This window comes from Sapajus apella, unplaced genomic scaffold, assembly GCF_009761245.1.
Source record: "Sapajus apella isolate SASKATOON/1434 unplaced genomic scaffold, GSC_monkey_1.0 scaffold188, whole genome shotgun sequence".
NCBI lineage: Eukaryota > Metazoa > Chordata > Mammalia > Primates > Cebidae > Sapajus > Sapajus apella.
Genome location: NW_022437128.1, coordinates 1,239,051 through 1,265,489, shown reverse-complemented (window position 1 = coordinate 1,265,489; position 26,439 = coordinate 1,239,051). Strand labels below are relative to the sequence as shown.

The following is a 26,439-nucleotide window of genomic DNA, read 5'->3' as shown; positions in this document are numbered from 1 at the left end:
TAATGTGAGGCTAAGTTAAGTAAGATACCAGTGAAAACATAGCTAGTAAATGATACAGCCAAGATGAAATCCAAGCCTAACTCATTTCAACAGCAATTATTTGCAGTCTATCACACTGTCATGAATAACTAATCTTTATGGTGTATGGCAGGCTCTGGAAACTAGTTTAGAAATAAATATCGAGTCATAGTTTTATAGACAAATGAGCAATAGTTCATTGTGTTTCAAATATTCTTTCCTCTCATCTTAATGTCATATCTTTCTCCCCAACCCCAAATTTCACTCAGCTTTTCCACTCAAAGACACATCTTCAAATATAAGATGGTTTCAAGAATCAGACTACTCTCCCCATAATAAAATAGGCATCTGAGATTATGTCTAATAGAATGGGTAAGGCCAATCCTCAGCGTCCAATCTCTTTGCTCATTAAGTCTGGAATGAACAATGTTGACGTGTAAATCCTGTAATGTTTATGGATCCTCCTCTTTTCCTTCTCCCCACTCTAACCCTAACTGCTCCCCTCCATCCCACACATTCTCAGAGTCCATACCTTGGGGTTTCAGATTCACTCTACTGAAGATGCAGTTATGTCATTGCTCAGTAGAGATCTCCCAACAAACCAATCCCACTTTAGGTTTTCCTGTTGAGAACTAGACCACAAGAGGGTTGTCGGCAGATGCACAAAATGAGACCAAGCCCAAATGAACCGGGGTATGTAAGATGAATTCCAGAGCTTATAAGATAAATTCAACATTCAGAGATTTCATGAGGAAAGGATCACATATATTCCCCAGCACTGACTCCCCACTCCCCACTGCCACACAAAGAACTGGCTTAAACACCAAAAATTCCACTCAAGATCATCAAATAGTTTATTGTGTTCAGAAAAATAACATTTTGAGGAAATCTCAAACAATAAGTACACAAGAGATGCCCCCATGGAATGTTCAGAAAGTTCCATAGCGTGTTTTATTCCAGAGGCATTGGATGGCAATAATAAAATGATGGGAAATAAAGGAAAACAAATACAGGAAAGGCAATAGACAGGGAAGCCAGCTAGATGTTAGAGCATGGAGCAATTGAGGATGCATAACCATGCTTGGGGTGGCTACAGGGCTGGAAAATGCTAAAGATTATTGTTTTCAACTGAGGTCAAGGATTGGAATACTGCAGCTTTGTAAAGCTTTTTAAAGCAGAAGTTTCTTCCATGATCTTCTCTCTAAGAAACACCATCACCTATAGCAAGACACACATAGTTACTAAGGAGTTTAAGATGAGTTCTGAGCTCTTTGCTTCAGATTCCTTCTTCTCTCTTAATCCTTTGACTTTACAAAAGTCTTTGAATGTTCATCTAACCTTTCCAACATCGACTATATACCTTACTCTCCAACTGAACATAATAAGCAACTATGATTTACCTTATTTTACAGTTTCTGATACTACATTTGAGACTAAAGAAGCAAAAGAAGGCATTGGCCTCTAAGAGATTCCCATTTTATGCAATGAATCTACCCTCATTCCAAAGGAGCCAGGATCTGGAAATGCTTCTGAACTGATGATCTGCCCCAGGAAATATAAGCTAGGATGTGCCCAAATCTTGAGGTTTATATTTCTGGATACTTAGACTCAGTATTCTAATATGAAACAATGTAGATACTGGAGATGATTTAGTTACTGCAGACAATTTCTAAGACTGGAGCCATGATCTGGGCGCCCATCTATGGAAAGGGATGAGAGACCCTGAAGCTTTGGGATACCAGATGATACTAATGTCTGATTTGTTCTAGCAAAGAGAAATCAAGAGCCACATCTGTTCCTATCTTGTCTCTCAAATGCATTACATTTTCTTTCCCCATCCTGTTCTTCTCCCTCAGATACCTCCATGTATGTCTTCCTCTGACCACACGTAACCTACCTTCACGCGCCTCACAGAGGCCCCCTGCGTTCTGTAGCATTGCTTTTGCGCACACCCTTGATGATGAAGATGGTCCCAACAATGATGCCCACCAGACCCACAATCAGGCCCAGGGCACACACCACATTCTCTGTAGTCTCTGGAAGAGGGCTTGGTGCATCATACTCTGTGGGAGAAATAAGGCAGAGTACATGGTAATGAGTGTGGGAAGGTGTAACACTCAGAACCAAAGGTAAGATACTTAATAAAGAGAATAATTATTCATAGATCAGAGAAGACAAAGACAGAATGATGTATTGAGGGAATTGCAGAATAAAAAGTGGAGGAAGCTGGGTAATAGGAAAAGACAGGTATATTAATTGTAGCAGATATTATGAAACAGTTAGGACACTGAGTTCTACACAAACATCATAGGAGAAAACGTTGAAATAAAGGAGATTGAGTGATGGTCCATACCCCAGTGCTTGAGAAGAGGCTCATCCAAGCCCCAGTGCTCCACCTTGCAGTCATAAATGTCCTCAGTTGAGGGCAGAAAGGGGAGATAGTGGAACTTGCGGAAAAGGTGGTCTTCCCTGGGCAAGAAGACTGTCTCTGACACTCCTGTAGTGACAGGTTTTCCATTTTGAAGCCATGTGACATTGACCACTGGTGGGGTGAACTTGTCGATGAAACAGATGAGGATGTTGGGCTCTCCCAGTTCCACAGGGCTGTCTGTGAGCACAGTTACCTCTGGAGGAACTGAAGGACACATAACAGAAATCAGCCATCACTGCTTAGGCTTGGTCCTCTCCCTCCCATGCTGAATTATGGTACAGACCTATCTAAAAACCCCAAAGCTGAAGAAGTCATTGAAATTGTGCCTTGAGAAGCCTATGCCACATCCTCAAATAACAATTTCTGACAGGCCCTCCTCCAAGAAATTGAGGCAATATTGAGGTATAAGATATGCAAGGACTTCCCTTCTGGCTCCCCCAGCATGAACTCAGACACCCAAGTGTTGTCTCTGTATGGGTGACAGAGACAACACTTGAGCACATCAAGATAGGAACAAACCCATAAAGTTCTCAGACCTCTGGCCTGAGAATTTGGGGCTTGTTTATGGGAAAGTTAGGCCCCTTAGAGGGAAAATCTAACACAGAGCTGAAGCATCTATTTTCAAACTATGGATTCCCATTTCCAGGAGTGCAGCAAGAGAGGGAGGTACCATTGGAGATCGGAGTGTTGTTGGAGCGCTTTGTCATGATTTCCAGGTTGGCTTTGTCCACAGCTATGTTGGCCAGTGCACCCTGGGCCTCAAAGCTGGCAAATTTCCCAAATTCTTCAAGCCGCCAGACCGTCTCCTTCTTTGCCACATCCACATGGAAAATCTCATCACCATCAAAGTCAAACATAAACTCCCCTGCTTGGTCAGGGTTCAGATAGAACTCGGCCTGGATGATCACGTGTTCTTCTGAAAGGCAAGAAAGAAAGAAAGAAAGGGAGTTGGGTGGGGGGAATCAGGAGAAGGAAATGTATGTGGCACTTCCTGTCACATACATGTGGACAGGAAGTGGTGGGGAGAGATTGGGCCAAGAGCAATGAAGGAATGATGGCAAGTAGGGATGAGTGACAAGACAAGGTCTGGGTGAAGGATATGCTGCTGAACAAAGCTGGGAAGAGAGAAGAAGGACTGGTTATAAAGAGGGTGGATTGAAGGAGATGAGGGCTAAAGAACCCTCAGTGAAGCTGTTGTTTGACTCCATGTTACTAGCTGAGAAATTACTTTCTTTTTAGAAATCCAGCAGCAGCCCCTAAAGAGAAATGTTTTCTCCCTCTCTTTACCCAGGCACTAAATACTCTTAGGCCAGAATTCCAGGGCATCTGTTTCTCAGAACATTGTACTCTAAAAAGAGAGAAATGCTGTTTGAAAGGCTGGTTTTAAACTCTGGAATCAAATAAAATCTTGAATTCTTATTCAGCAACTTACCTAGTGATACTGAAGAGATTATTCTATCTATTTATGTGTAGCTTTCCTATTATGTAGTGCTGCTGTGGTTGCCATCCTGTCAGGGGTTTGTTTTTGTTTTTGAGACAGAGTCTTGCTGTGTCACCCAGGCTGGAGTGCAGTGGCACGATCTTGGCTCACTGCAGCCTCCACCTCCCTGGTTCAAGCAATTCCCCTGCCTCAGCCTCCCAAGTAGCTGGGATTACAGACACAAGCCACCATGCCCAGCTAATTTTTGTATTTTTAGTAGATACAGTGTTTCACCATGTTAGCCAGGATTGTCTCAATCCCTTGACCTTGTAATCCTCCTGCCTCAGCCTCCCAAAGTTCTGGGATTACAGGCACAAGCCACCATACCCGTCCCAGGGGTTTGTTTTTAAGTTTAAATGAGATAAAGCAAGTAATTTCTTAGTATATCAACAAGCCTGTAACAAGCACTGTTTACATTTTAGAGTCAGAAGCTTCTTTTTATTTAAGGGCCAAATCTTTGGAAAATATAACTGGAGACTGCAGTATTCCGAAAATTAAGACTGAGGCCTTATAGTGTTGTAGAGCCCCTACTTCCCTGCATCCAAACCCACACGGTGGTTATCTCTGTGAGAAGGGCCACGTTTGGATTGATCTTGGCAATTCCTTAAATTGGGACTGTTATAATGAAACACGTTCTATTACGGCTAACACTGAGAATAACCAACACCATGGAAATAATCAACATGAAAAAGGAAAGCTACAATTGGAGAGTATACTGCCTCTGTGGAGTGTGTCGATGAGTGAGAGATCTTTTTCTCTCAGCCTTTAAAGATAAGGCGAGAGATTTTAATATTTGACTGTGTATTGATAAACCTAGGAATTTATTTAGCATCTGCATCTATGCAAACACACACAAATATACTAGCTGTCCCTTCACAAAACAAGGGAAGAGCCTCTATCTTTCCAGGTAAGTATCCCAATGTATGGCTCTTTTTGGGAAATAGAAATCTGTAATTGCCACTATGGATATGGGAGCTGGGTTATTACTTTGCTTATTTCAAGTCTACCTGACACCTTCTGTGGGGGTCACGCTGAGTGAAGAATACTTTGCTACAATACGTCTTTACAACAGCACAAATGTTGCTCTGGAGATGAGAGAGAACAGCATCAGATTCCCCAATTCCTTACTTATTTTTCTACTCTCTTGGAAACATTACCAAGTTAACATGATCTAAGGTCTACTGCAGCATGGAGATGGACAGCTATCACTGTCCCATGAGGCAATTTATATCAACATGCCTTCCTTCCCCTTTTCCTTGGGTGAATTGTTGCTTTTTCATGACTTTTCCTTCTAGTAATCTTCAACACAATTTTGTGCTAAATATATACTGAAAGAATTCACACTCCAAAAAGTAACTACTGTATCATGTATTCAGGTAAGAACAGTGCTAATAACTTCTTTTTTTATTATTTAATTCTAGCAAAACTATGTGCAGTTTTTAGTTTTTAATTTTATTAATTTTCCAGAAAGAATATTAAAGCCCAGAGATATAACTTGTTAATGCTTGCCAGAAAATATTCTTCCTTCCCAACCCTCAGTGTGGCTTGTAGCAGGACGGTGCTGAGTTGATCAACACACAACTCAGTTTTCTTCTTCTAAACCAAATTTGACTTACTTCAATTTGTGGTGAGGGAAGAACTCCACCAAACCACAATTTACTATGTTTTCTGTTTAGACCACATCATACCTGTCACACTTTTCTTTCACTCTCCAGATTATCTTGCAAATATCCACAGGCCATTTCTCCAATGCTTCATAGTCTATTGTCCCAGATTTTACTCCCTCAGGACCTACCTTTGATAGCCCGTGATTCCTGAGGGCTCATCAGCACAATCATGAGGAAAAATCCTAGCACCGAGACTCCACTTACAGCCATTTTCTTCTTGGGTGCTCTGTTGGGAGTCAATAGAGCTCAGGAGTGAGACAGAACGTAGAAGAATAACAGAAAAGAGATTGTGGGCTTTAATAGAGTCTGATGATTAAAATGCAAATCAATTAAGCATTGGCCAATCAGAAAACTATTTTGAGATGACACATCTGTTGCTAGGGGAAGAGTTCTTGCGAAGGGTCCAGAACACAAGACATTCACCTCATTGGATAAAGAAGTTCTTAAACAAGCAGAACAACAACAACAATAAGTCAAGTATTTAAAAATGTTGATCAATCACTGACAGATTCATTCATCCCCATCAGAGTTCTAGAAAGGGATATACCTGAAGCACATTGGCGAGAATATAATCAATGAAAACACCCTAAAGTGAGAACTAAACACAGTTCATATGTCTGTGCCATGACAGCTGGAGAGTGTGTGTAATGGACTATAAATTACCCAAATAGAAGGTAAATTGTCTGGCTGTGGAGAATGTCTGAATTTTGGCAGTATTGAGTGACATAGCTTCACTAAAGAAGCTCTTTCATGCTTCTTGGAGTCCTAGAATTCAAGATGATCAACTCAAGCCAAGAGCTTGGGATGGCTGGCATTGTGCCTCATTTAGAGAAAATCAAAGGAGAAACTCCGAGGTTCAACACTCTCAACACTGGAGAAGGATGGAAAGCTGTATCTTGAAACACAAGTAGTAGTTAGTGGAAATAGTGGGCTGTAAAGGAGCTACCTTCTTCTCATCTCTACCTTCTTAAATATGATGAGAGATTGGAGTTGACTAATGGACACGCCTCATTTGAGGATTCAGGTCAATGATTATGAGAGAGTATAGTAGGCAAAGCCTTTTGTTTTTTTAAGATGGAGTCTCACTCTGTCACCCAGGCTGAAGTCAGTGGTGTGACCTCGGCTCACTGCAACCTCCACCTCCCGGGTTCAAGCAATTCTCCTGCCTCAGACTCCCAAGTAGCTGGGATTACAGGCACCCACCACCATGTCTGGCTAATTTTTGTATTTTTAGTAGACGCAGGGTTTCACCATGCCGGTCGGGCTGGTCTCAGTGGGGTTTCACCATGCTGGTCAGGCTGGTCTCAAAAGGGTTTCACCATGTTGGTCAGGCTGGTCTGGAACTCATGACTTCATGATCCACCTGCCTTGGCCTCCCAAAGTACTGAGATTACAGGCATGAGACAGCCCACCCGGCTGGCAAAGCCTATTCTATTGGGAACACTAGCGATAATAACCCACAGGAGGGCTTTACTGTTCCTTCCCTCATGTCATAAGACTACAAAAGTTTTTTCTCCTGTCATATGATTATTAAACATCTGCTCTAAAGAATATATTTTGACATTCAACATAGACAATCCTGAAAATTAAAAGACTTCGACTCTCATGTTTCCAAAAATATAGTGTTACAAAAAAAAATGGCGAGGCGCAGTGGCTCACACCTATAACCCCAGCACTTTGGGAGGCTGAGGTAGGCAGATCACGAGGTCAGGAGTTCAAGACCAGCCTGACCAACATGGTAAAACCCTGTCTCTACTAAAAATACAAAAATTAGTCAGGCATGGTGGTATGCACCTGTAATCCCAGCTACTTGGGAGGCTGAGGCAGGAGAATCACTTAAACCTGGGAGGCAGTGGTTACGGTGAGCCAAGATCACATCACTTTACTCCAGCCTGGGTGACAGAGCAATATTCCATCTCTCAAAAAAAAAGGAAAGGAAAATGTTTATTCCATAGAAAGGACTGGAATACAAATACTTCCATGAAGACTGACCTGGCAGTGAGGGAGCCCATCAGATTGTGAGTCCATTGTTCAATATCAGTCATAACACGTCTACTTAGAGTGGATTTTCCACACTGTTGTGCTGAGGTCTTATCTTGCCATGCAACCATCTGTACAAGTGATGAACACAAATAATCTATACATTACTGATTATCTGATCATATCAAAGGGCCCTGAACACACTGTGACATTAACTCCTAAACACTAAAAGGAGACCCACAGGGTGGTCTCTCTTACAATTTTTCAGGAATACCTTTCCTGAAAGGTAACGAGTCAGGAGAATGGGACAGATGAGAGTCTATGGTATCAGTCTGTGCTGAGAGTCTGAGCCTGTGATTTAAGTTTGTCATCTTCTCTTTTAGAGGCAAAACGACATATAACTTTCTATGTCTGCCCTTTGCTGGCTGCCATAATGCCTCATTCTTAAATGGTGTTTAAGAAATATACAGTAAATTCAAAGACATTTCACGTATCATAATGGCACCTTCAACCCAAGGTGTTGCTCAGCAACTTATGACACTGTTTAGTCCTAAAACACTGATTGGTTCTTCTTGTGAGATTACTAAATATGGGAGACTTGAGAAAAGACTTTCACTTCCCTTTCTCTGTGATAGGAGAGACGTTCCTATTTGGACACTACTCATGGTTCTTCGTTTTCTTTCAAACTCTAATTTCCTGTATGTTTGAGGGAATTTCCAAAGGCACCTGAATGAGGACTTCTTGGTGATATTAAATGGGGAGGAGCCACTATAGCCATGAGAATTCAGTCCACAAATAGGAATCCCTGTAAGCAGTCTAAGCAGAACTGAATGTATTACAGGGAATTATCCCTTAAAACTGTTAAAGCGTCCAGAGGAGCACAAGTCAGTGCAGACCCCTAACTTTAAAGGGTCAGGAACCCATAAGAAGCCTCTGCTACTGTTGCAGATCCCCTAGAGCCCCTAGGGAGTAAATGTCTTTAGAACGCAAGGCTGCTGCCAAAACTCATGTCTGTGAAACCTGTGCCTGAGATGGCTGTGGCCTAACTTCCACCTCCCAGATCTCACAATCCTGAGTTTCACTGGAGAAATGTATTCCACATTCAGAAACCTGGGGCAGGGCAAGCCTGGGAGATGTAATATTCTTACTTCTATTCCCTAAGATATAGACAGGGCCAGAGAAGCAAATGGAAATTTTACAAAAATTACTAAATGCAAATATGTGTGTCTGTGTTGGTGTGTATATCCACCATATACATAGATCACTCTGGTTCTCCCCACAGTGCCAAGTCTAAAACCAGAGGACATATTCTTCTGGAGAAGTAGGTTAGGGCTGAAAGATGAGATAGATTTCACACTGGACCCAGATAAAGTCTGGGACCTCAATACTTCATTTGTTTGTGTGGTTTGAGTTCTGAGAACCTGCAGCCCCTTCTTTTAGTTTCCCTTCCACCACCCCCTACCTGCTTTTCCTTCTGCACTAAGGGTCCTCATGGTGTTTTTCTCCTACTAAGGAGCCTATCAGGGATGCTGCGGGAATATTGATGTAGGTATTTCTTTCCCAATTCACTACACAAGAATCCTTTCTGGTGTCACTTCTTTGTATCCTGAGAGGTGGCAGAAGCTGGTCTGCTGAAATAACATCTCTATCAGAATAAAAACTGTGAACTGTTGGTATCAACAAATGCACTAGGACAGTGGGCTAATGGACCTTCCTAGCATGTCCTGTGTTAATAAAGGGCTCCATGATGTTGGACTCATCTTTAACCTGGGAGGATGGCATTTGGGGTTTGATTCATTCTCTCTTCACCTCTACCTGAAACTTGATGCTTTGAAGATCAGAGTTACCTTTATACAGACCTCCTGGAGTGTGCAATTACCCCTCTTTACTTGGATAGTCTTTGTAAACTAGAAAATGCAGGTGTGTGTGTGTGTGTGTGTGTGTGTGTGTGTTTAGAAACTTTGAGTCCACATCTCAGAATATTTTCCTGCTGGCCAACTACAAATTTCATTGCTATAACTTGAGCACCTATAGTCAGATTGTTCTAGAATTCTGTGTTCTTGTCTGTTCTAAATGGCACAAGCTAAATCTTATAATTGGGAGACTCTGAAGAAAAAGATTAGCTTGACAAATCACCAAAGAAGCCTAAGGGAGGTTGTCTCTAATAGCTGCCCCCATATGGCCACTCCATGGCTTGAGTTCACTCAGCACCTCCTGTTCCTTAGAAATTCTGGCAATTTGTTTTCAGAGTTCCTTTCATCTCTGTCATCTTGGCCACTCCAAAGCCAGCACAGAGAATTAGGATACAGGACATTGTGATGCTCTCATCTTCTCATCTTTGTTCTCATCTTCTGAAAACATGCAGGCCCTCACCTGTGAATCATTTCTTGGCTATTCTTCCAGGAATAGGGAACGATTTTCCTCAACCATCCACGTAAAACAGAGTCTGGAAACTTCAGTTAAACATTATGTTCTGTTGCATGAGTAAACTGTGGAATCTCATCAAGGTCAGAATGGTTTTATAGAATTCAGATGTGTTTGTATGCATATGTGTATGTGTGTGTGTCTGTGTGTGTGTGTGTCTGTGTGTGTGTGTGTGTGTGTGTGTGTTGAAGGAGAATTGGGAAAGTATCGATTTCAATCAAATTCATATAATTTTTATTTACTTATTAATTCTTTAAATACTATTTGATCATATTCTTTATTTAAGGTACTGTCTTTTATTTATTTTTGAAAATATCTGAAGCATACAAATGTAATTACTAGGTTGGATAAGCACTAAATGAAATCTTTAATCCAATAAAAACTCATTGTGTCTGCCATTGCCCCTTTAGAGGAATTTCATCAGAGATGCTATTCCCTTGACTTTGGATAGGAATTCTAGCATACTACATGAACTATTTGCTCGATTCTAATTAATATGCTATTCTATAATTCCCTTAAGTTGCACAAGCATATCTTAGTGCAGTAATTAGATTGTTTGGTACTATACAATAATTGAAAGTCCCAACTTAATTTAAGATAAATCTTTTTTATACCCGTGTAAATTGTTGCAGGCAGGAATAAGTGTGGTTCTCCTTCCTTCTTACATTCTACTGGCACTTTGAGACCATAGCCCACCTAGGGTAGGTTCAGGGAAGGGGAAAAAGAGAAAAAGACCAGAAATCTCTTACTGGAAATGAAATATTTGTGTTCTCTGAGCCTGGATGACATTCCAAGTAAAGTTTTCTCTTGTGCAAGTTCCGGTAGGCTCTTCAGATTCCCTCATGGTCCATGTCTGGTGTGTAGGGAACACTTTGTGTCCACGAACTCTAGGAGTGTGGCCCATTCCCAATGCATCACCTTTGCCAAGATGCACTGCCAACCAATCCATATACCCTGCCCTTTAGGATTCTGTTGGGAGTAGAAACCAATTCCAACATCTTCAACCACCCAACTTCATATCAAGTAGAGGAAACTCTTGGTCCCCCTAGAAAACGGTTTCACTAAATTCCAGGCTACTTACTTAGTTGGTCCCTTTCCCACATACTTTGGGAGTAGATGATAGAATTCATAGTAAAGAGCAGATCTATTCAAGGATATCACAAATCTGCTTCATCCTGTACTCTCGGACCACACTTTGGTCAGTAGAGAGACAACAGAAACTTGTTTTTCCATCATTTCTTTTTTATTTATTTATTTATACTTTAAGTTCTTGGATATATGTGCAGAACTGCATGTTTGTTACATAAGTGCCATGGTGGTTTGCTGCTCCCATCAACCCCTCATCTAGGTTTTAAGCTCCGCATGCATTAGGTGTTTGTGCTAATGCCCCCCCTCCCCTTGCCTCCTATCTCCCCCTACAGGCCCTGGTGTGTGATGTTCCCCTCCCTGTGTCCATGTGTTCTCATTGTTCAACCCCCACTTATGAGTGACAACATGTGGTGTTTGGTTTTCTGTTCCTGCGTTATTTTGCTGAGAATGATGGTTTCCAACTTCATCCATGTCCCTGCAAAGGACATGAACTCATTCTTTTTTATGGTTGCATAGTATTCCATGGTATATATGTGCCACATTTTCTTTATCCAGTCTATCATCGATGTGTTTTTCCCATCATTTCTTTATGAATTCTGCAAAAGAGGTGAAGAACAGTCTTGCATGTCTGTAAATAGATATCTGTGGTAATGGCCCCTTAGCTGATATTGCAGAAAGACCACAAACATTAAAAACAAAACAACAATCACTATATGAAAACGTATAAATCACAGGCATTGTCTGTTACTGGTTACATAGACATAATTAGAACACAGTTAGGAAATGGAGGCAGAGCTGGCCATTTATGCTGTGTTTCTTAGTCCAGCTTTCTTACAAGATAATAGAGAACAGAAGTCATATAACGTGTTTTTTGTTAGATTAAGCATCACACAGGGGTCTCTCTGTCAAGGAATAAAGTTATTTTCAACCACTTTTAAGTATTCTACTCTTTTCCCCAAAGTAAAATTGGTATTTGAGGCATCAGTAAGTTCCATGTTCCATCCAATTATTTAGCATTGCAATGTCTGTGTACTTCCAAGTGACTAAAGACTTTTACTCTTGGCCATGTGCCACATAACTGAAGATTATTCTTTCAGGTGAAAGTAGCAGGATTTCTGTAAGAACCTTAGGAGGCTTTTCCTTTAGTCAGAGGGAATTTAGGGACTGGAGTTCTGAGAACTGCCCATGTGCAGACAATGGTGCCCGTAGACAACAGTCATTTCTGCCACCTTTTCTCTGGACATATGCAGCATTATTTCAAAATCTTTGTTCATTAAGCATGATCTCTGCTCATTTCTGAAGATGGTAAGAATGTCTGTGTTGCAGTCCTTTTCTGCTCTAATTCTTTTCTGAAAGGTATAATTGAGATTAAGAAACAAAAAAACTAGAATATAGTTTATTTAATGTACACAGTCAACAATCATAGCGAAGGAGCTGGGTTCTAAACATGTAAAACACTGTAGCGAAGTTAGAAAGAAGGCAAGGAGTGTAAAGATGAGAAGTCAAAAATGTGAAGAATGAATCACTAGAGCCTCCTGATGAGAACGGTAGTAAAAATGATTTTTTAAGTACTTAAGTAGGTAAGATTTCAAATCCAAATGTCATGAATGAATGAAGGGAATTTTCACACAAAAAAGTAGAAGTCATGAGAAGAAGGTGACTTGTTCACACAAAGTATAGCATGGGTGAAGCACAGAATGTAAGAGGGGAATTAGTTCTCACAGTAAAATAGGAGAGAATATGAGTGGCTAAATGGCATCTAAAAAATAGACCATCCCAAGACTTAGGCTGATACAGATGGTCTCTGACTTATGATAATTTGGCTTATGATTGTTCAGCTTTATGATGGGTTTACTGGTGTAATAAATGCATTTTCCGCTTAAGATGTTTTCAACTTATGACAGGTTTATTGGGACATAACCCTATTGTTAAGTTGAGGGGCATCTGTACACGAAAAGTGGTCCATGTGCAAAATGTTTTTTAAAAACCAGTAGTGAAGATAGAGAATAAACTACTTTAGGTTTCTGAGATTACTATGAACTTTGAAACTTTAAGATGGAAAGAAAGGTGAGAAATATGCTACGAGATTGTTACTGCTTTCACTGAAATTCTTTTGGGGATACAGTTTCTTTTTACCAATTAAAAATACTACTACTAAGACTATCGCATTAAAGCTTACTTATATTTATTAGATAATTGTTGTATTTCCATTTTACCTGAAAAACCTGGGTTTAAAGAAATCTAGTCTTTTGGTCAAGGGCTTACTTACAAAGTGGCAACTGAGAAAACATGGACACAAGGAGGGGAATATCACACACTGGTGCCTGTCGGGGTGGGAGGCTATAGGAGGGCTAGCAGGGGGTCGAGGGCTAGGGGAGGGATAGCATTAGGAGAAATACCTAATGTAGATGACAGGGTGATGCATGCAGCAAACCACCATGGCACTTGTATACGTAGGTAACAAACCTGCACGTTCTGCACATGTACCCCAGAACTTGAAGTATAACATACATAAATAAATAAATACTAAATAAAAGAAAGTGGCAACTGTGGTTTTCTAAATCAAGTCTCTAATCCTGTAGCCAATAATATGTGGAGTCCAAGAACCAGTCCACTTAAAACACTAAAACCACTCTAACCACAAACACATCCTTGGATAGGGATAACAGCTGGTTTTTTTCTTGTATACTATGTTTATATGTGACTATTTCAAAAGTTCTCAGGATACATCTTTTTCCCCTGATTTTCTAATGTATAGTATAAGTGGGACTAGGTTTCCCTCTTGTGGTCAACAGTGTTTAATTCTTCATAAGTATTTTTGACATTGAGTAATTCAGACACTTTATGAAAGATCAAGGATTTCTGAAGTCAGAATTTTTCTTACATGCATATTCCAAGTGTGTTTGATTTAATTAGGTCGCTTAAATGGTTTGTGATTTTTAAATACTTAAAGTCTTTTTATAACCATCACCATGCCTTTTTTGAATAAGCACACAAAACACAGAATGTACTTCTTTAAAATAATTTGAAGATTGAAATAATCTCTTAAAATGGATAAAATTAACTGTATTTCATTTTGAATCTTGTGCATAAATGCTTTATAACATCCTTTGTACTTCTCCATGACAAATTTAATCTTAGGCTAATTTTCGAGCTTTTTTCTGGAAACCTGATGAGGGAAAAATGTCAGCTGGATTTTTAGACAGTGTTGCTTGTGGTATAAATGGCTCTGGTTGGCATTTTATATCTTTACTGGGAAGAATATTTGATGAATCATAACAAATGGTGGTGACCCATAGTTTGGGTATCTCTGAACGCACTAACCCTTGTAACTGAGCACGCCCTTTACAGGGACTCTGGAAGCTATGCCCACGAGTTTGTTATAAAAGGTGCTAGCTCCTAGATGGCATGAGGGTTCTAAGCCAGGGTGGACACCACTTCCATGGGTGTAAATTCAGCTCCTTGTTCCTAAGCTGTCACTTGGGGGATGGGGGCAGAGGATGAAACTAGCACCTGGAACAAATTATGTACTGTTTCAAGAACTTCTCCCACTGAAGAAAAAGACCTAATTCAGCACTTTGGCTTTGACTCCTGTCTAATACCCTTCTGATTCGGGATGGGAGCCACAGATTTTTCTGTTTGACTGGAGTAGCACAGTTACTGTCAAAGTTATCTGCCGTGGTAGGCTGCTCTTTCTTGTGAACCTGAGAGCCAGGGGTGGCCTGAGGTAAAAATTTGAATATGACTGTTTAGTTAAACCTAAGAATACTTCCTGCCCCCAGGTATTGATATATGGACAATTTTTATTTGGTTTCTCTTTTTTACATGTGTCACATGGTATATGTGTACACATGGGAGATACACATAAACACATTTCCCATATTTGGGGAAAATCTGCATATTTTTATGCTTTAATATAATTAATAGTTTTAGTCTTTTTGTTACCAAATTAACTCATATTAAACATAATCTAAAGACAGACTATATGTTTATTTAATTTTTAGACAACATTGCTTGTAGTACAAATGGCTGGGTGGACATTTCTAATATACCTAAGGACAGATTATATGTTTGTTTAAGAATCTAAGGATAGATGTACAATATTTTAATATATGCCAAAAACATTTTTAAAAATACAGTGAGAGATTTCTGGTTCAGGACGAGATGGAGTAGGTGTAATTCTTCCTATTCCTCCTGCTAAGTACAGCTACAGACAGATATAAGAAGTCTTTGAATGATGGAGAGGAGAAGCAGGTTGGCCTCAGACCATGAGACTAGGGAATGACAGAGTGGTGAGTTCCATGGGTTTTCTTTCTGCCTAATGTATCCAGGAATGAGTGCTGGAGAAATTGGAAAACAAGACACACCGATAGCCATAGACAAAAACATCCTAAGAAAAACATGTTTCTCTGTCCAAGGGAACAAGAAAGAGCAGCCTACCAAGGCAGATAACTTTGACAATAACCGGGCTACTCCAGTCAAACAGAAAAATCAGTGGCTCCTAACCCGGATCAGTCAGCAAAGGCTGAGTGAAGAGCTTTGACTTATCCCGTTACCTGGCGGTAATGAGACACCACCTAGATCCATCAGGCTTATGTCAGAGGAAACCAACTGCGGATCTTGGACTTTCACCACTGCCTATCAGTAATGAGCCGCCTCCACACTGTGGTTTTAGCGAAGCCCATGCGAAGAGCCTGGACTTCCACCTGCCCCATTGGAAGGAAGCACTCCTCACCCACTTTGCCAGGGTGTTGTCAGAGGAGGCCAAGTAGAAATCTGAGACTTTCACCACTGCCCAGGTGTAAGGAGGCACTCCTCCCTTCCTGGTGTCAGCAGACGCCATGTGGAAGCAGTGATGAGTCCCTCTCCTTCCTAGTCAGGATTGTGTAAGTGGAGGCCTAGTGGAGAGCCTGAACTTCCATATCAGCCTGCAGCCACAAGGCATCCCTGCCAGAGAGCCTTCAGTTCTAAGTTCACCAGGAATCAAACCTGTCCACACCTTGATCTTGAATTTCCCAGCCTCCAGAACTGTGAGAAACACAGGGGGTCCTCCAATAACATTGTTTTGCTCAACGTTGTTTTGTTACAATGTTGATGAGGAAAGAAATAGATTCCTGGCCAGGGCCACTGTCCATGTGGAGTTTGTGTGTTCATCCCACGTCTGCATGGATTTTTTTTGGGTACTTAGTTTTCTTCCACATCCCAAAGATGTGCATGTTAGGTTAATTGGTGAGTCTAAATTGTCCCACCAGAGTGACTCTGTGTGTGTGTGTGTGCGCGCGTGTGTGCGCGCGCGTGTGTGTGTCTTCATCCCACAATAGATGGAATGGCATCCTATAAAAGATTGGTTCCTGTCTTGTCCTTGAGATGCTGGGGTAGGCTCCAGTCCACTCACCCACAACCTTGAACTGGAATAAGCAGGTTGGAAAATGAATAAGTGAATCAATAGACATTATTATAAAATAAAAATGTGTACAGTACATGATATTCATACAAATGCACAATAAACAATGCAGTACAAAAGTACTCAGTGAGTTCAACATGTTTGTTCTTCTTTGCGTTTGAACTGTGTGGGGCAGGAGGTGCTTTTTACAATTTTCATTTTACAAACATTTGTTCCTTAATGTGGCCCACCACCACTGTGACTGCCATCACTCACTAATTCACCAAAAACTGGGTAACTATCTTAGTTGTTTTTATAAATCTACCTTAAATGTGTATATAGTTCTCATTTATTTTAATGTTTAATATTAGAAGTGTTCTGAGTCTTTATTTAGAAGTTTGGTGTTTTTGTGACCAGAAATAGGCCACAGAAACTTAAATCTTGTTTATATCAATTAGCTCAGGGGTTGGGAACCACTGGACCACAGACCACTAATGGTCTGTGGCCTGTTAGGAACCAGGCCACACAGCCGGAGGTAAGCAGCAGGTGAGGGAGCATTACTGCCTGAGCTCCACCTGCTGTCAGAGCGGCAAAGACATTGGATTCTCACAGGAGCGTGAATGCTTTTGAACTGCATTGTGGACTGCGCATGCCAGGGATCTAGGTTGTACCATCCCACTCCCTGCCCCTGCGAACCCTCGACCCCCACTCATAGAAAAATTTTCTTTCACAAAACCAGTCCCTGGTGCCAAAAATGTTGGGGATTGCTGAATTAGCCTATGGGAAAATTGGTTTTTACTATATGTCATTTGGCTTAAAGTCACAGTTGCTAAGAACCTATTAATGATATTAAGTGAGGACTTTCTGTAAATGTCTGCTGTTTAATCCACTGCATCTGGGTGTCAGTGGAGCCAAGTAGAGGAAGTGGAATTTCACATCATCTGGCAGTTTTGGGGTGAGAGTTACATATTTAAGTTAGCAGATTTTGAGTGAAGCACATTGCCCTTCATAATGTGGGTCCCCCTCATTCAATCAGTTGAAGGCCTGACTGGCATAAGAGGAAACTCTCCACCAGACTGCCTTCAGACTCCATCTGCAGCCCCGGCTCTTCCTGGTTCCACAGCAGACTGCCTTTGGACTCAAACTGCAGGTCTGTCCCCAGTCTCCTCCACTGCTGGCCTCCTCCACCAGAGTTTGGACTCAGTAAGCATCCACAATCATGTGAGCAAATTCTTTAAAAGAAATATCTTTCTATATATACACATATTATTGGTACAGTTGCTCTGGAGCACCCTCAATACAGATCCCAAGGGCATTATTCTGAGTTCAAAATGACAATCTCAGAAGGTAGCATATAGTATAATTCCATTTATGTAACATTTTCTGAATGACAAAATTATACAGATAAAAACCAAATTAGTGGTTGGCACAGGGTAGGGATGGTAGGGGGTGGGGGAATGGTGTTACCCTTAAGGGGGGCGAGTGGCATGAGGAAGATCTTTGTGGTGATGGAATATAGTTCTAAATTTTGATCACAGTGGTATTTACATGAATCTACACGTGTGATAAAGTAGAAAACTGTAAACACATTGTATCAGTGTTGATTTCCTGATTTTAATATTGAGCTATAGTTATGTATGGTGTAACCATTGGGGGAAACTGGGTGAAGGGTACAAGAAGCCACTCTGTAGTATTTTCACCATCTCCTGTGAATGTATAATTATTTTGAGATTAACAGTTAAAAATTATAATACATATTATCTAATTTTTTCTCTCAAACTTTAAACAAATCAATGTTTACCTTGTAAATGTTTCTCTGCACTCCCAACATCAGATATTCTTTATTTGTAGATTTTTTTTAAAACTACAGACACACCTGACAAGATAGTTCAACTTAGAATTTCTGACTTTTCAATGCTGCAAAAGTAATATTCATTCTGTATAAACCATACTTTGAATTTTGATCTTATTCCAGACCAACAATATTCAGTAAGCTACTCTTTCACAATGCCAGGCAGCCCCGGCCACACAACCATGAAGCTAAACAACTCTTACTTTACACTTTCAACTCACAATATTTTCAATTTACAATGGATTTATTGGGAGCTAACCCCATCATAAGCTGAAGAGCATCCGTATTACATTTCAAAATCTGAGTTATTTTAAAATAGTTGCTTATATTTATGTATTTACAAGATTATTCAATCTAGCCCAGATCTACACAGGGGAAGAAAACATATTCAAAGTATTTTAAGCCCAGAGAGATGTAATACAGTGAAGTGAACTGTAAAAGTTTTGTGAGGACAGAAAAAGCAAAATTGTGCTTCCAGAGGTCAGGCACTGCAGGAAGCTACTCTTGGCCCTGCAGCAGTAAGCAGACCCACACTCCTGGCAGCTGCTGCTATTTGCTGTCAGAAGCAGAATGGCAGCAATTTTCCGTTGCCTTCTAATCACAAGTGAGTGCCTAAGAAAGGGACTCTGGAAGAAGTGGTGTCCAGGCTTCAATCCCAAGTGATATGGAAAAGAGCACAAAACAGAGGAAAATTGACCTAGTACCAACAGACAATATTCCAACTTAAAATATATTGAATATTTATTCCAGAATATATTACCCTTTTCTAATATCTCTCTTTACATTTTCTTTATTTGTGCTTACATATATGTTTGATGAATTTTTAGCAATTTTAGTAATTTACTAAATCTATGTTCGATAGAAATATTAAACCTAATATAATGTGTAACTATCAGATATAGAAGATCTTAAATGTTATCAATTAAATGTTAGTCTCTTGCGTTTTGATTTATATAAAGCTTAGTAATGTAAAAACACATGAAGATCAACCAAGTGAAAAGAGTAAAGTCTATTCACAACTTCCTATAGCAAAGGACTGAGCCACCATCACTTGCATTTTGGCAGAGACTCAAAGGCACGCAGAGAAATGGGAAACTTTATCATGGTAAAAGGGACTGATTGGAGGCTGTTGGCATGGGGAATATTTAAGGGGTAACTAGAAATGGAGTATCCTATGTAATTGCTTACGGTACATATTTGGCTTTTCCTGATTGGTCCTAAGATGGAAGCAGGCACAAATATTGGGGAAACTGTCAGTTATTAATCAAGTCTTGGCCATTTTAGAACAATTGTTATAAAAGTTATTATTTAGCTTCCTGGATTGTCACTAGAGACAGCAATCTGACTTCCTGCAGGTCTGATGTACAGCAGACTGGCTTGCTGGATTGTTTATTGTAGATAAGGGGATTGGTTCCCTGAACAGATTACTACAGGCTGTGGGTCAAAGGTCTATTTTTATGTATGGTCTGGCCATTGTCCGTTTCTATATCCAGTCTTTCAATAAGCACCATTTAAAATCTTATTCATTTTTCCACCACAGTACAAGTTGTATTAGGGTCACAATAGGACAAATTCTCCCACTAAAAACAACTACAAAAATAGGATAAAATTTTAAAGGTATATTTTTAGCATTGTTTAGCTAAGAAAGCAAATAGGACTAGATGAACTTAAATTTCAAAGAAGAACCATGCAAATGTAAGCTGATGTTTGAACATCACTTTTTCTCTTGGTAGCATTTGCTGACTATAAGCTTGTGCTGCGTTTATCTCAGGCAGAGGTTTTCTGCTGGAGGAAAGAGACCAGCAGCAACCATGGGGCCAGAGTGATGTACCTAGAAAACCAAAGCATCTCAAACACTCTGGCTTCCTCAAAACACATTGGTTAACTTCTGATGCTATGGTAGAATGTTAAAAAATAAAAATAAAAAATAACTAGAGGGTCAACTTCTGAAAGGCAGTGCAAAATCTCTCACTGTCCAGTGATGTTGAGGAAACAAAGACCTACCATTGATATGGGCCCTAAAACAAAATAGATGTAAGTTTCAGAAGAACTGATGAATTGACGCCAAGTATCAACAACTACTTATCACCTGAGGACACTTACTGATCTGAGTGCTTGTTTGGAGCTAAAAATCCAGGTTTGGCCTCTCACAATGGGCTCTTCCAATGGTCTAAGATGTGGTGCTGAAATAATGATATTTGAGAGCCGATGACCTCAAGTACTTTGTAGGTGTCCGTTTCAAGACACTTGTTGCATTTTGAAGATATATGGAGTAGAAGAGTAATGAGCTAAGCTGAAAATTTCTTTAAGTTCAGCCTAAATCTCCTTCAGTCCTTCAGGACTGAGAAGATGAAAACTATGGGGTTTTTCATTGAAAGGTCATGGAGGACTGTGCTTTAGAAATGGGGAAAAACTTAAGTCATGTGTCACTTATCTAAAGGGATAGGTCCTGAGAAATGTATCATTAGGTGATTTCATCTTTGTACAGTATGTGACTATACTGAATCCTACTGGTAATTGTAACATAAGGCTAAGTTCTTGTGTATCTAAACCATATGAAATCTTTTTAAATGGTACATCTGTCTAGGGCACTTACCATGAATGGAGCTTGCAGGACTGGAAGTTGCTCTGGGTGAGTCAGTGAGTGAGTGGTGAGTGAATGTGAAGGCCTAGGGCATTACTGTACCCTACTGCAGACTTTATAAATACCGTAACTAAGACTACACTAAATTTATGAAAAATGTTTTTTCTTCAACAATGAATTAACCTTAGCTTACTATAACTTTTCAAACTTTAAAAACTTTATTTTTAACTTTGTGATTGTTTTGTAAAAGCACAGTTTAAAACACACACTGTACAAAAATATTTTCTTTCTTTATATCCTTATACTATGAGCCTTTTTCTATTTAAGTTTTTGTTTGTTTGTTTGTTTGTTTACTTTTTAAACTTAAAAAAAATCTAAGAAACGCACACATTAGCCTAGGCCTACTCAGGGTCAGGATCATCAATATCACTGTTTTCCACTTCCACATCTTATCCTACCAAAATGTCTCCAGGGGGCCATAGTACACATGGAGATGTCAACTCCTTTGATAAATACACTTTCTTCTGGAAGTCCTGAAGGACCTGCTTGGGGCTCTTCTTGAGAAGGCGTCATTCTTTAGAAACAGGTCCATGGTGGTTTGCCTTGTTTTCTTTTTTCATCAGAGATTTGCTTATAAGCAGATAATTCACATGAACATTCCTCCTTATTAATGAAAACCTTTTTGTGCTGGGGTTCATGTTTTCAAACTTTTTAAGGAGCTTGCTGAGGTCTGCAAAAGCTCCTGCTAAACCATGCACAGGGAATTTTATGTGGGGTTCTTCTTCATTTTCCTTTTTTTCTGGCCTCTACTTCACCTATGCATTCCTGTTTCAGTTCCAGCAACTCCTCATGAGTCAATTCCAAGGAACCACTTCTAGGAGCTCCTAATGACATCCTTATCCATACTAAGTTTAAAGTTGTTGACCATCTCAACAAAAGCCATGTAGATTTTTGCAATTTCCTCATCCTTGGCAAGTCCTTTGAATTCATGGACAAACCTCCTGAGTGTCTTCTTCCAGATACCATTCACACATTCCTTGGTGACATCATCCCATCCCAAGCAAGGTTCTTGAGGTAGCCACAGCTGTTGTTAACCTTCCAGAATTGCATCAGTGTCTTTTCAATGTCTTCCTGAGTTACTGTAATAACCTGGGCAAAGGCCCTTCTCAAATAGTAAACCTTAAAAACTGCTATAAATCCTTGATCCACTGGTTGGATTAAAGAGGTAGTGTTTGGAGGGAGAAACACCACTTCGATATTGGGATAAAGATCATCAGTAACAGGAGGATGTGTAGGAGAACTAATAACCATAAACAAAATCTTGAAAGGCAACTTTCCATCTTGCCTCACTTTTCCTACTGCAAGACTGTAGCCTGCACCAAGTTCCTATCACTATCATTTTGTGATTCAAATGTGGCAGGAAGTTGGGGAATAGTGCCCCCATAGGTTCATGATTAAGTCTAATAACCAGTGAGTTTAATTTCCATGTGACATTTAACATTTATATTTCTCTAGATTTGCTCCAACCTCCATCACACAAAAACACACAAAAAAAGGCTATCAGTTTTCAAAACCAGGTATTTGCATATACTTAAGGCACTCTTTCCATTCTTTAGGCTCATATATTTATTTTCCGCATAAAGTCATTCCTGCTTGACTACCAGTCCTCCTTTTGGAATCAAGGAATCTTACCATTTTTCGTTGTTAATTGCTTGGCTCCTACATGAAAGGATACTTTAGGTTTTCAATACATGCAGATTGCAGGAAACACTGATTCTCTATACTCTTGGTACCTGTTCTCCTGAGCTAGCCTGTAAATTCTTGTGAAGAGTTTGGCACCTTGTCATGTGTCCCTGAGAAGAGATACTTGTTCCCTGGACAGCACTCAAATTCTGAAGGCATCTCTGACCCTTGAAAATCTGAGGAAGAAGGTGGTACTACCCACCTGCTCAGCAGATGTCAAGGTGAATGTCTGTGGCAAGTTGGAGCAATATAGGTGCAGAAAGTTGGGGGCCATAAATCAGTGAAAGAGGTGGTTTTAAGACTGATTCTGATACTGCAACCTGCCTAATTGTCCCATAGAAGGAATGTTTGTGGGGGTTTTGTGTGTGTGTGTATACATAAAAATTGATCCTTTCTGGTCTTGAAACTTGAAACTTACATTTATCTTGTCTGAGTTCCCTCCTCAGGAAACTGACCCTCAGACAAGCAACTGAAAGTCATCAGCTCATCACATTCAGACAATGCGATGCCAGACCCCTCATCTGTCATGATTGCTTCCTTGTGCCTCCCTAATCCCTGTTTTCCTGCACTGCACATAGCTGTACTCCTTCCCTGCTATAGAACCCCCCAAGTTCAGTCAGTTGAGGGAGATGGATTTGAGACTAATCTTTCATTCTCCTCAGCTGACATCAGACAAATAAAAAGGTTTGTTCTCTGGTTGTCTTAGTCATTGGCTTTCTCTATGGTGAGCAACAGGCCCTCCTAGCCCCTGGCATTTCAGTCACAACGCACTAGGCTGCATGCCTGAGCTGGAGGAAGCTCCAGTGCTTTGCTGAACAAAGTTTCCTGTCAAACTTCTGCCCTCACTCTTCTCATTTCATTTTCATTATTCCCAGTCCTACCACAGTGAAGGTTACCCACAGGAAATATGGGGCCATTCATTGCAGAGCTATGAGTAATTGGAAAAGACTAGAAACAGCCCAGATGTTCATTAACCAGTGACTGTTAAGTAAATGTAGTACAGCTGCACCATGCAGTGCAATGCAGCTGTTAAAAAGTAACCAGAAAAGAAGAGGGAGCAGAGAGGCCCTAGAGGAAATGGCTTGAGGCCCAGGCTTTGTAGCAAATAGTAGCTGTGTTACCAGAAGCTGAAGCTGAAGGCAGAAGCTGGAATTGGCGCTGGAAAGCAATAATGTGACCGAACACTGGAGCAAAGACTATAACTTACCATGGAGAGCTGCCTAGTTTTACCAAGCATCCCTGGATTTTCTGATCATTCTCCTCTGCTCATTTAGATATTTCTCCACAACAAAGAAACTCAGGATTATTTTTCATACTTTATTTATCTGAACCAGAGAAAACTCTGGCCATCGCTGCAGCCATAGACGATAGTCTCCCATGTGGGCATGCTCCCTCCTGGTGAAATGCTTCCTGTTTCTATGCCTTCTGATTGTGTCACCTGCACACCACTCATTGTACAGGGCATTAACTTCAAATAGGCTGATCTTATTTGAGGAAGGAGTGAGGGCTGTGGGACTAGTGAGGTCTTCTGGGAGACGGCGACCTCCCTAAGATGGCTTATGTGCTGCTTACACAGCGGGGTCAGCACAGAACGTGGTCAGGAAGTGACTGGTTACTGTGGGAGCGTGGCTCTGTCAACCTTCCAGCAGCCTCAGTGTTGACAGTTATAGCCATTCCAAACAAACCAATCCACTGACTTTTATATTGTGAAAGAAAAATAAAGCTTGGGAATCCAATTCACTCTGCCACGAGGAAAATAAAAATGAAGCTGTAAGTGGAATTATGCAAGAAGCTGCCTTTCGTTTTGTTTATCTGAAGCAGATAGCTACAGATAAAATGTTAAATATCCCCACAGGTAGCTACTCTATGATCACCTTATCTTATGTAACGTAGCGATTTACTGAGTGCCAGACAAATACATAATTGACTCTTCCCCTACCGACTGCTTTTCTCTTGCAACTTGTGGATTCAGTAATGGGACCATACGTTTCCCATTCCACCTCCAACCTGCTTTTCTTCTTTAAATATTGAAGTCTTCAAAAACATCTTTGGAGAAATGCAGAGACCTGTCTTCTGGGCATTGTCATAAATCCTAGCAAAATAGACTTCTAAATTGATTGAGACCTGTCTCAGATACTTTTTGGTTTAAAGTATTCTAACTATGTTCTTTGCACCTGCCGCACTGTGTCCTCCCCATTTGATTTACCAATGCCCAATGAAGCCATGTTTTTATCATGCAAAACCGAGGAAAGAAATTCTACAAAACTTGCTAAGCAAGAACTCATTGTTACACAAAACTCATAATGATAGTGCACCAGCACACCCACAGGGGAGCCAATTCACAGATAAACACTAGAATATCCAGGTGAAGGCCATTTTACCAGCCCTGAAAAAGTATTTATGTTTATGAATTTAACTGTAATTGATATGAAAATATATTAAGTTGTTCAGTTGTTAATGAATACTTAATTGTTTTGATGGTTTGCTATTAGGAATAAAGTTGTCATGAACTTGCAATAGTTCTTCTTGATGTTCAAGAGTAGTATTGTAGTAATAATGTAGTATTAAGGTAAGAGACCCAGGCATCTAAAACCACCTCCCCCTTGACTTCTACACTGCATTTCTTTTTTTTTTTTTTTCTAGTGTAACCATTATTTTTTTTATTGCATTTTAGGTTTTGGGGTACATGTGAAAAACATGCAAGATTGTTGCATAGGTACACATGTGGCAGTGTGATTTGCTGCCTTCCTCTCCTTCACCTATATCTGGCATTTCTCCCCATGCTATCTCTTCCCAACTCCCCACCCCCCGCTGTCCCTTGCCTATTCCCCCCGACAGACCCCAGTGTGTTATGCTCCCCTCCCTGTGTCCATGTGATCTCATTGTTCAACACCCACCTATGAGTGAGAACATGTGGTGTTTGATTTTCTGTTCTTGTGTCAGTTTGCTGAGAATGATGGTTTCCAGGTTCATCCATGTCCCTACAAAGGACACGAACTCATCATTTTTGATGGCTGCATAGTGTGGTGTATATGTGCCACATTTTCCCTGTCCAGTCTATCATCGATGGGCATTTGGGTTGGTTCCAGGTCTTTGCTATTGTAAACAGTGCTGCAATGACCATTCGTGTGCATGTGTCCTTATAGTAGAACGATTTATAATCCTTTGGATATATACCAAGTAATGGGATTGCTGGGTCAAATGGAATTTCTATTTCTAGGTCCTTGAGGAATCACCACACTGTCTTCCACAATGGTTGAACTAGTTTACACACCCACCAACAGTGTAAAACCATTCCTATTTCTCCACATCCTCTCCAGCATCTGTTGTCTCCAGATTTTTTAATGATTGCCATTCTAACTGGCGTGAGATGGTATCTCAGTGTCGTTTTGAGTTGCATTTCTCTAATGACCAGTGATGATGAGCATTTTTTCATATGTTTGTTGGTCTCATGTATGTCTTCTTTTGTAAAGTGTCTGTTCATGTCCTTTGCCCACTTTTGAATGGGCTTTTTTGTTTTTTTCTTGTAAATCTGTTTTAGCTCTTTGGAAATTCTGGATATCAGCCCTTTGTCAGATGGCACACTGCATTTCAATAGAAGAAAATGCTGACCAACTGGCACCTCCTAAATCATCTTCCTACAGGTAGCAGGCATAGTGTGGGGGATTCTCTCCTGAAGGCATTGTTTTTACTTAAACAAGATAGAACCCCCACCCTCCTCCTTCTCCCTCTACCAAGACCCTTTCACATATAATTTCTAAAACTGTAAACCCAAGACCCTTTCGTGT

At 40.4% G+C, this 26,439-nt stretch overlaps 1 protein-coding gene across 1 annotated transcript; it reads right to left on the bottom strand.

The window, feature by feature from the left end:
• Positions 1–848: 848 nt before the first annotated feature.
• On the bottom strand, positions 849–5,922 carry LOC116543487 (HLA class II histocompatibility antigen, DR alpha chain). The gene is made up of 5 exons (XM_032269061.1): positions 5,725–5,922; positions 3,120–3,365; positions 2,372–2,653; positions 1,916–2,081; positions 849–1,236 (listed from the first exon to the last, which is right to left on the bottom strand). Exons 1-4 carry the CDS (start codon positions 5,804–5,806, stop codon positions 1,927–1,929), a joined length of 765 nt encoding a protein of 254 aa, XP_032124952.1. The 5' UTR covers positions 5,807–5,922; the 3' UTR covers positions 849–1,236; positions 1,916–1,926.
• Between the last annotated feature and the right edge of the window lie 20,517 nt (positions 5,923–26,439).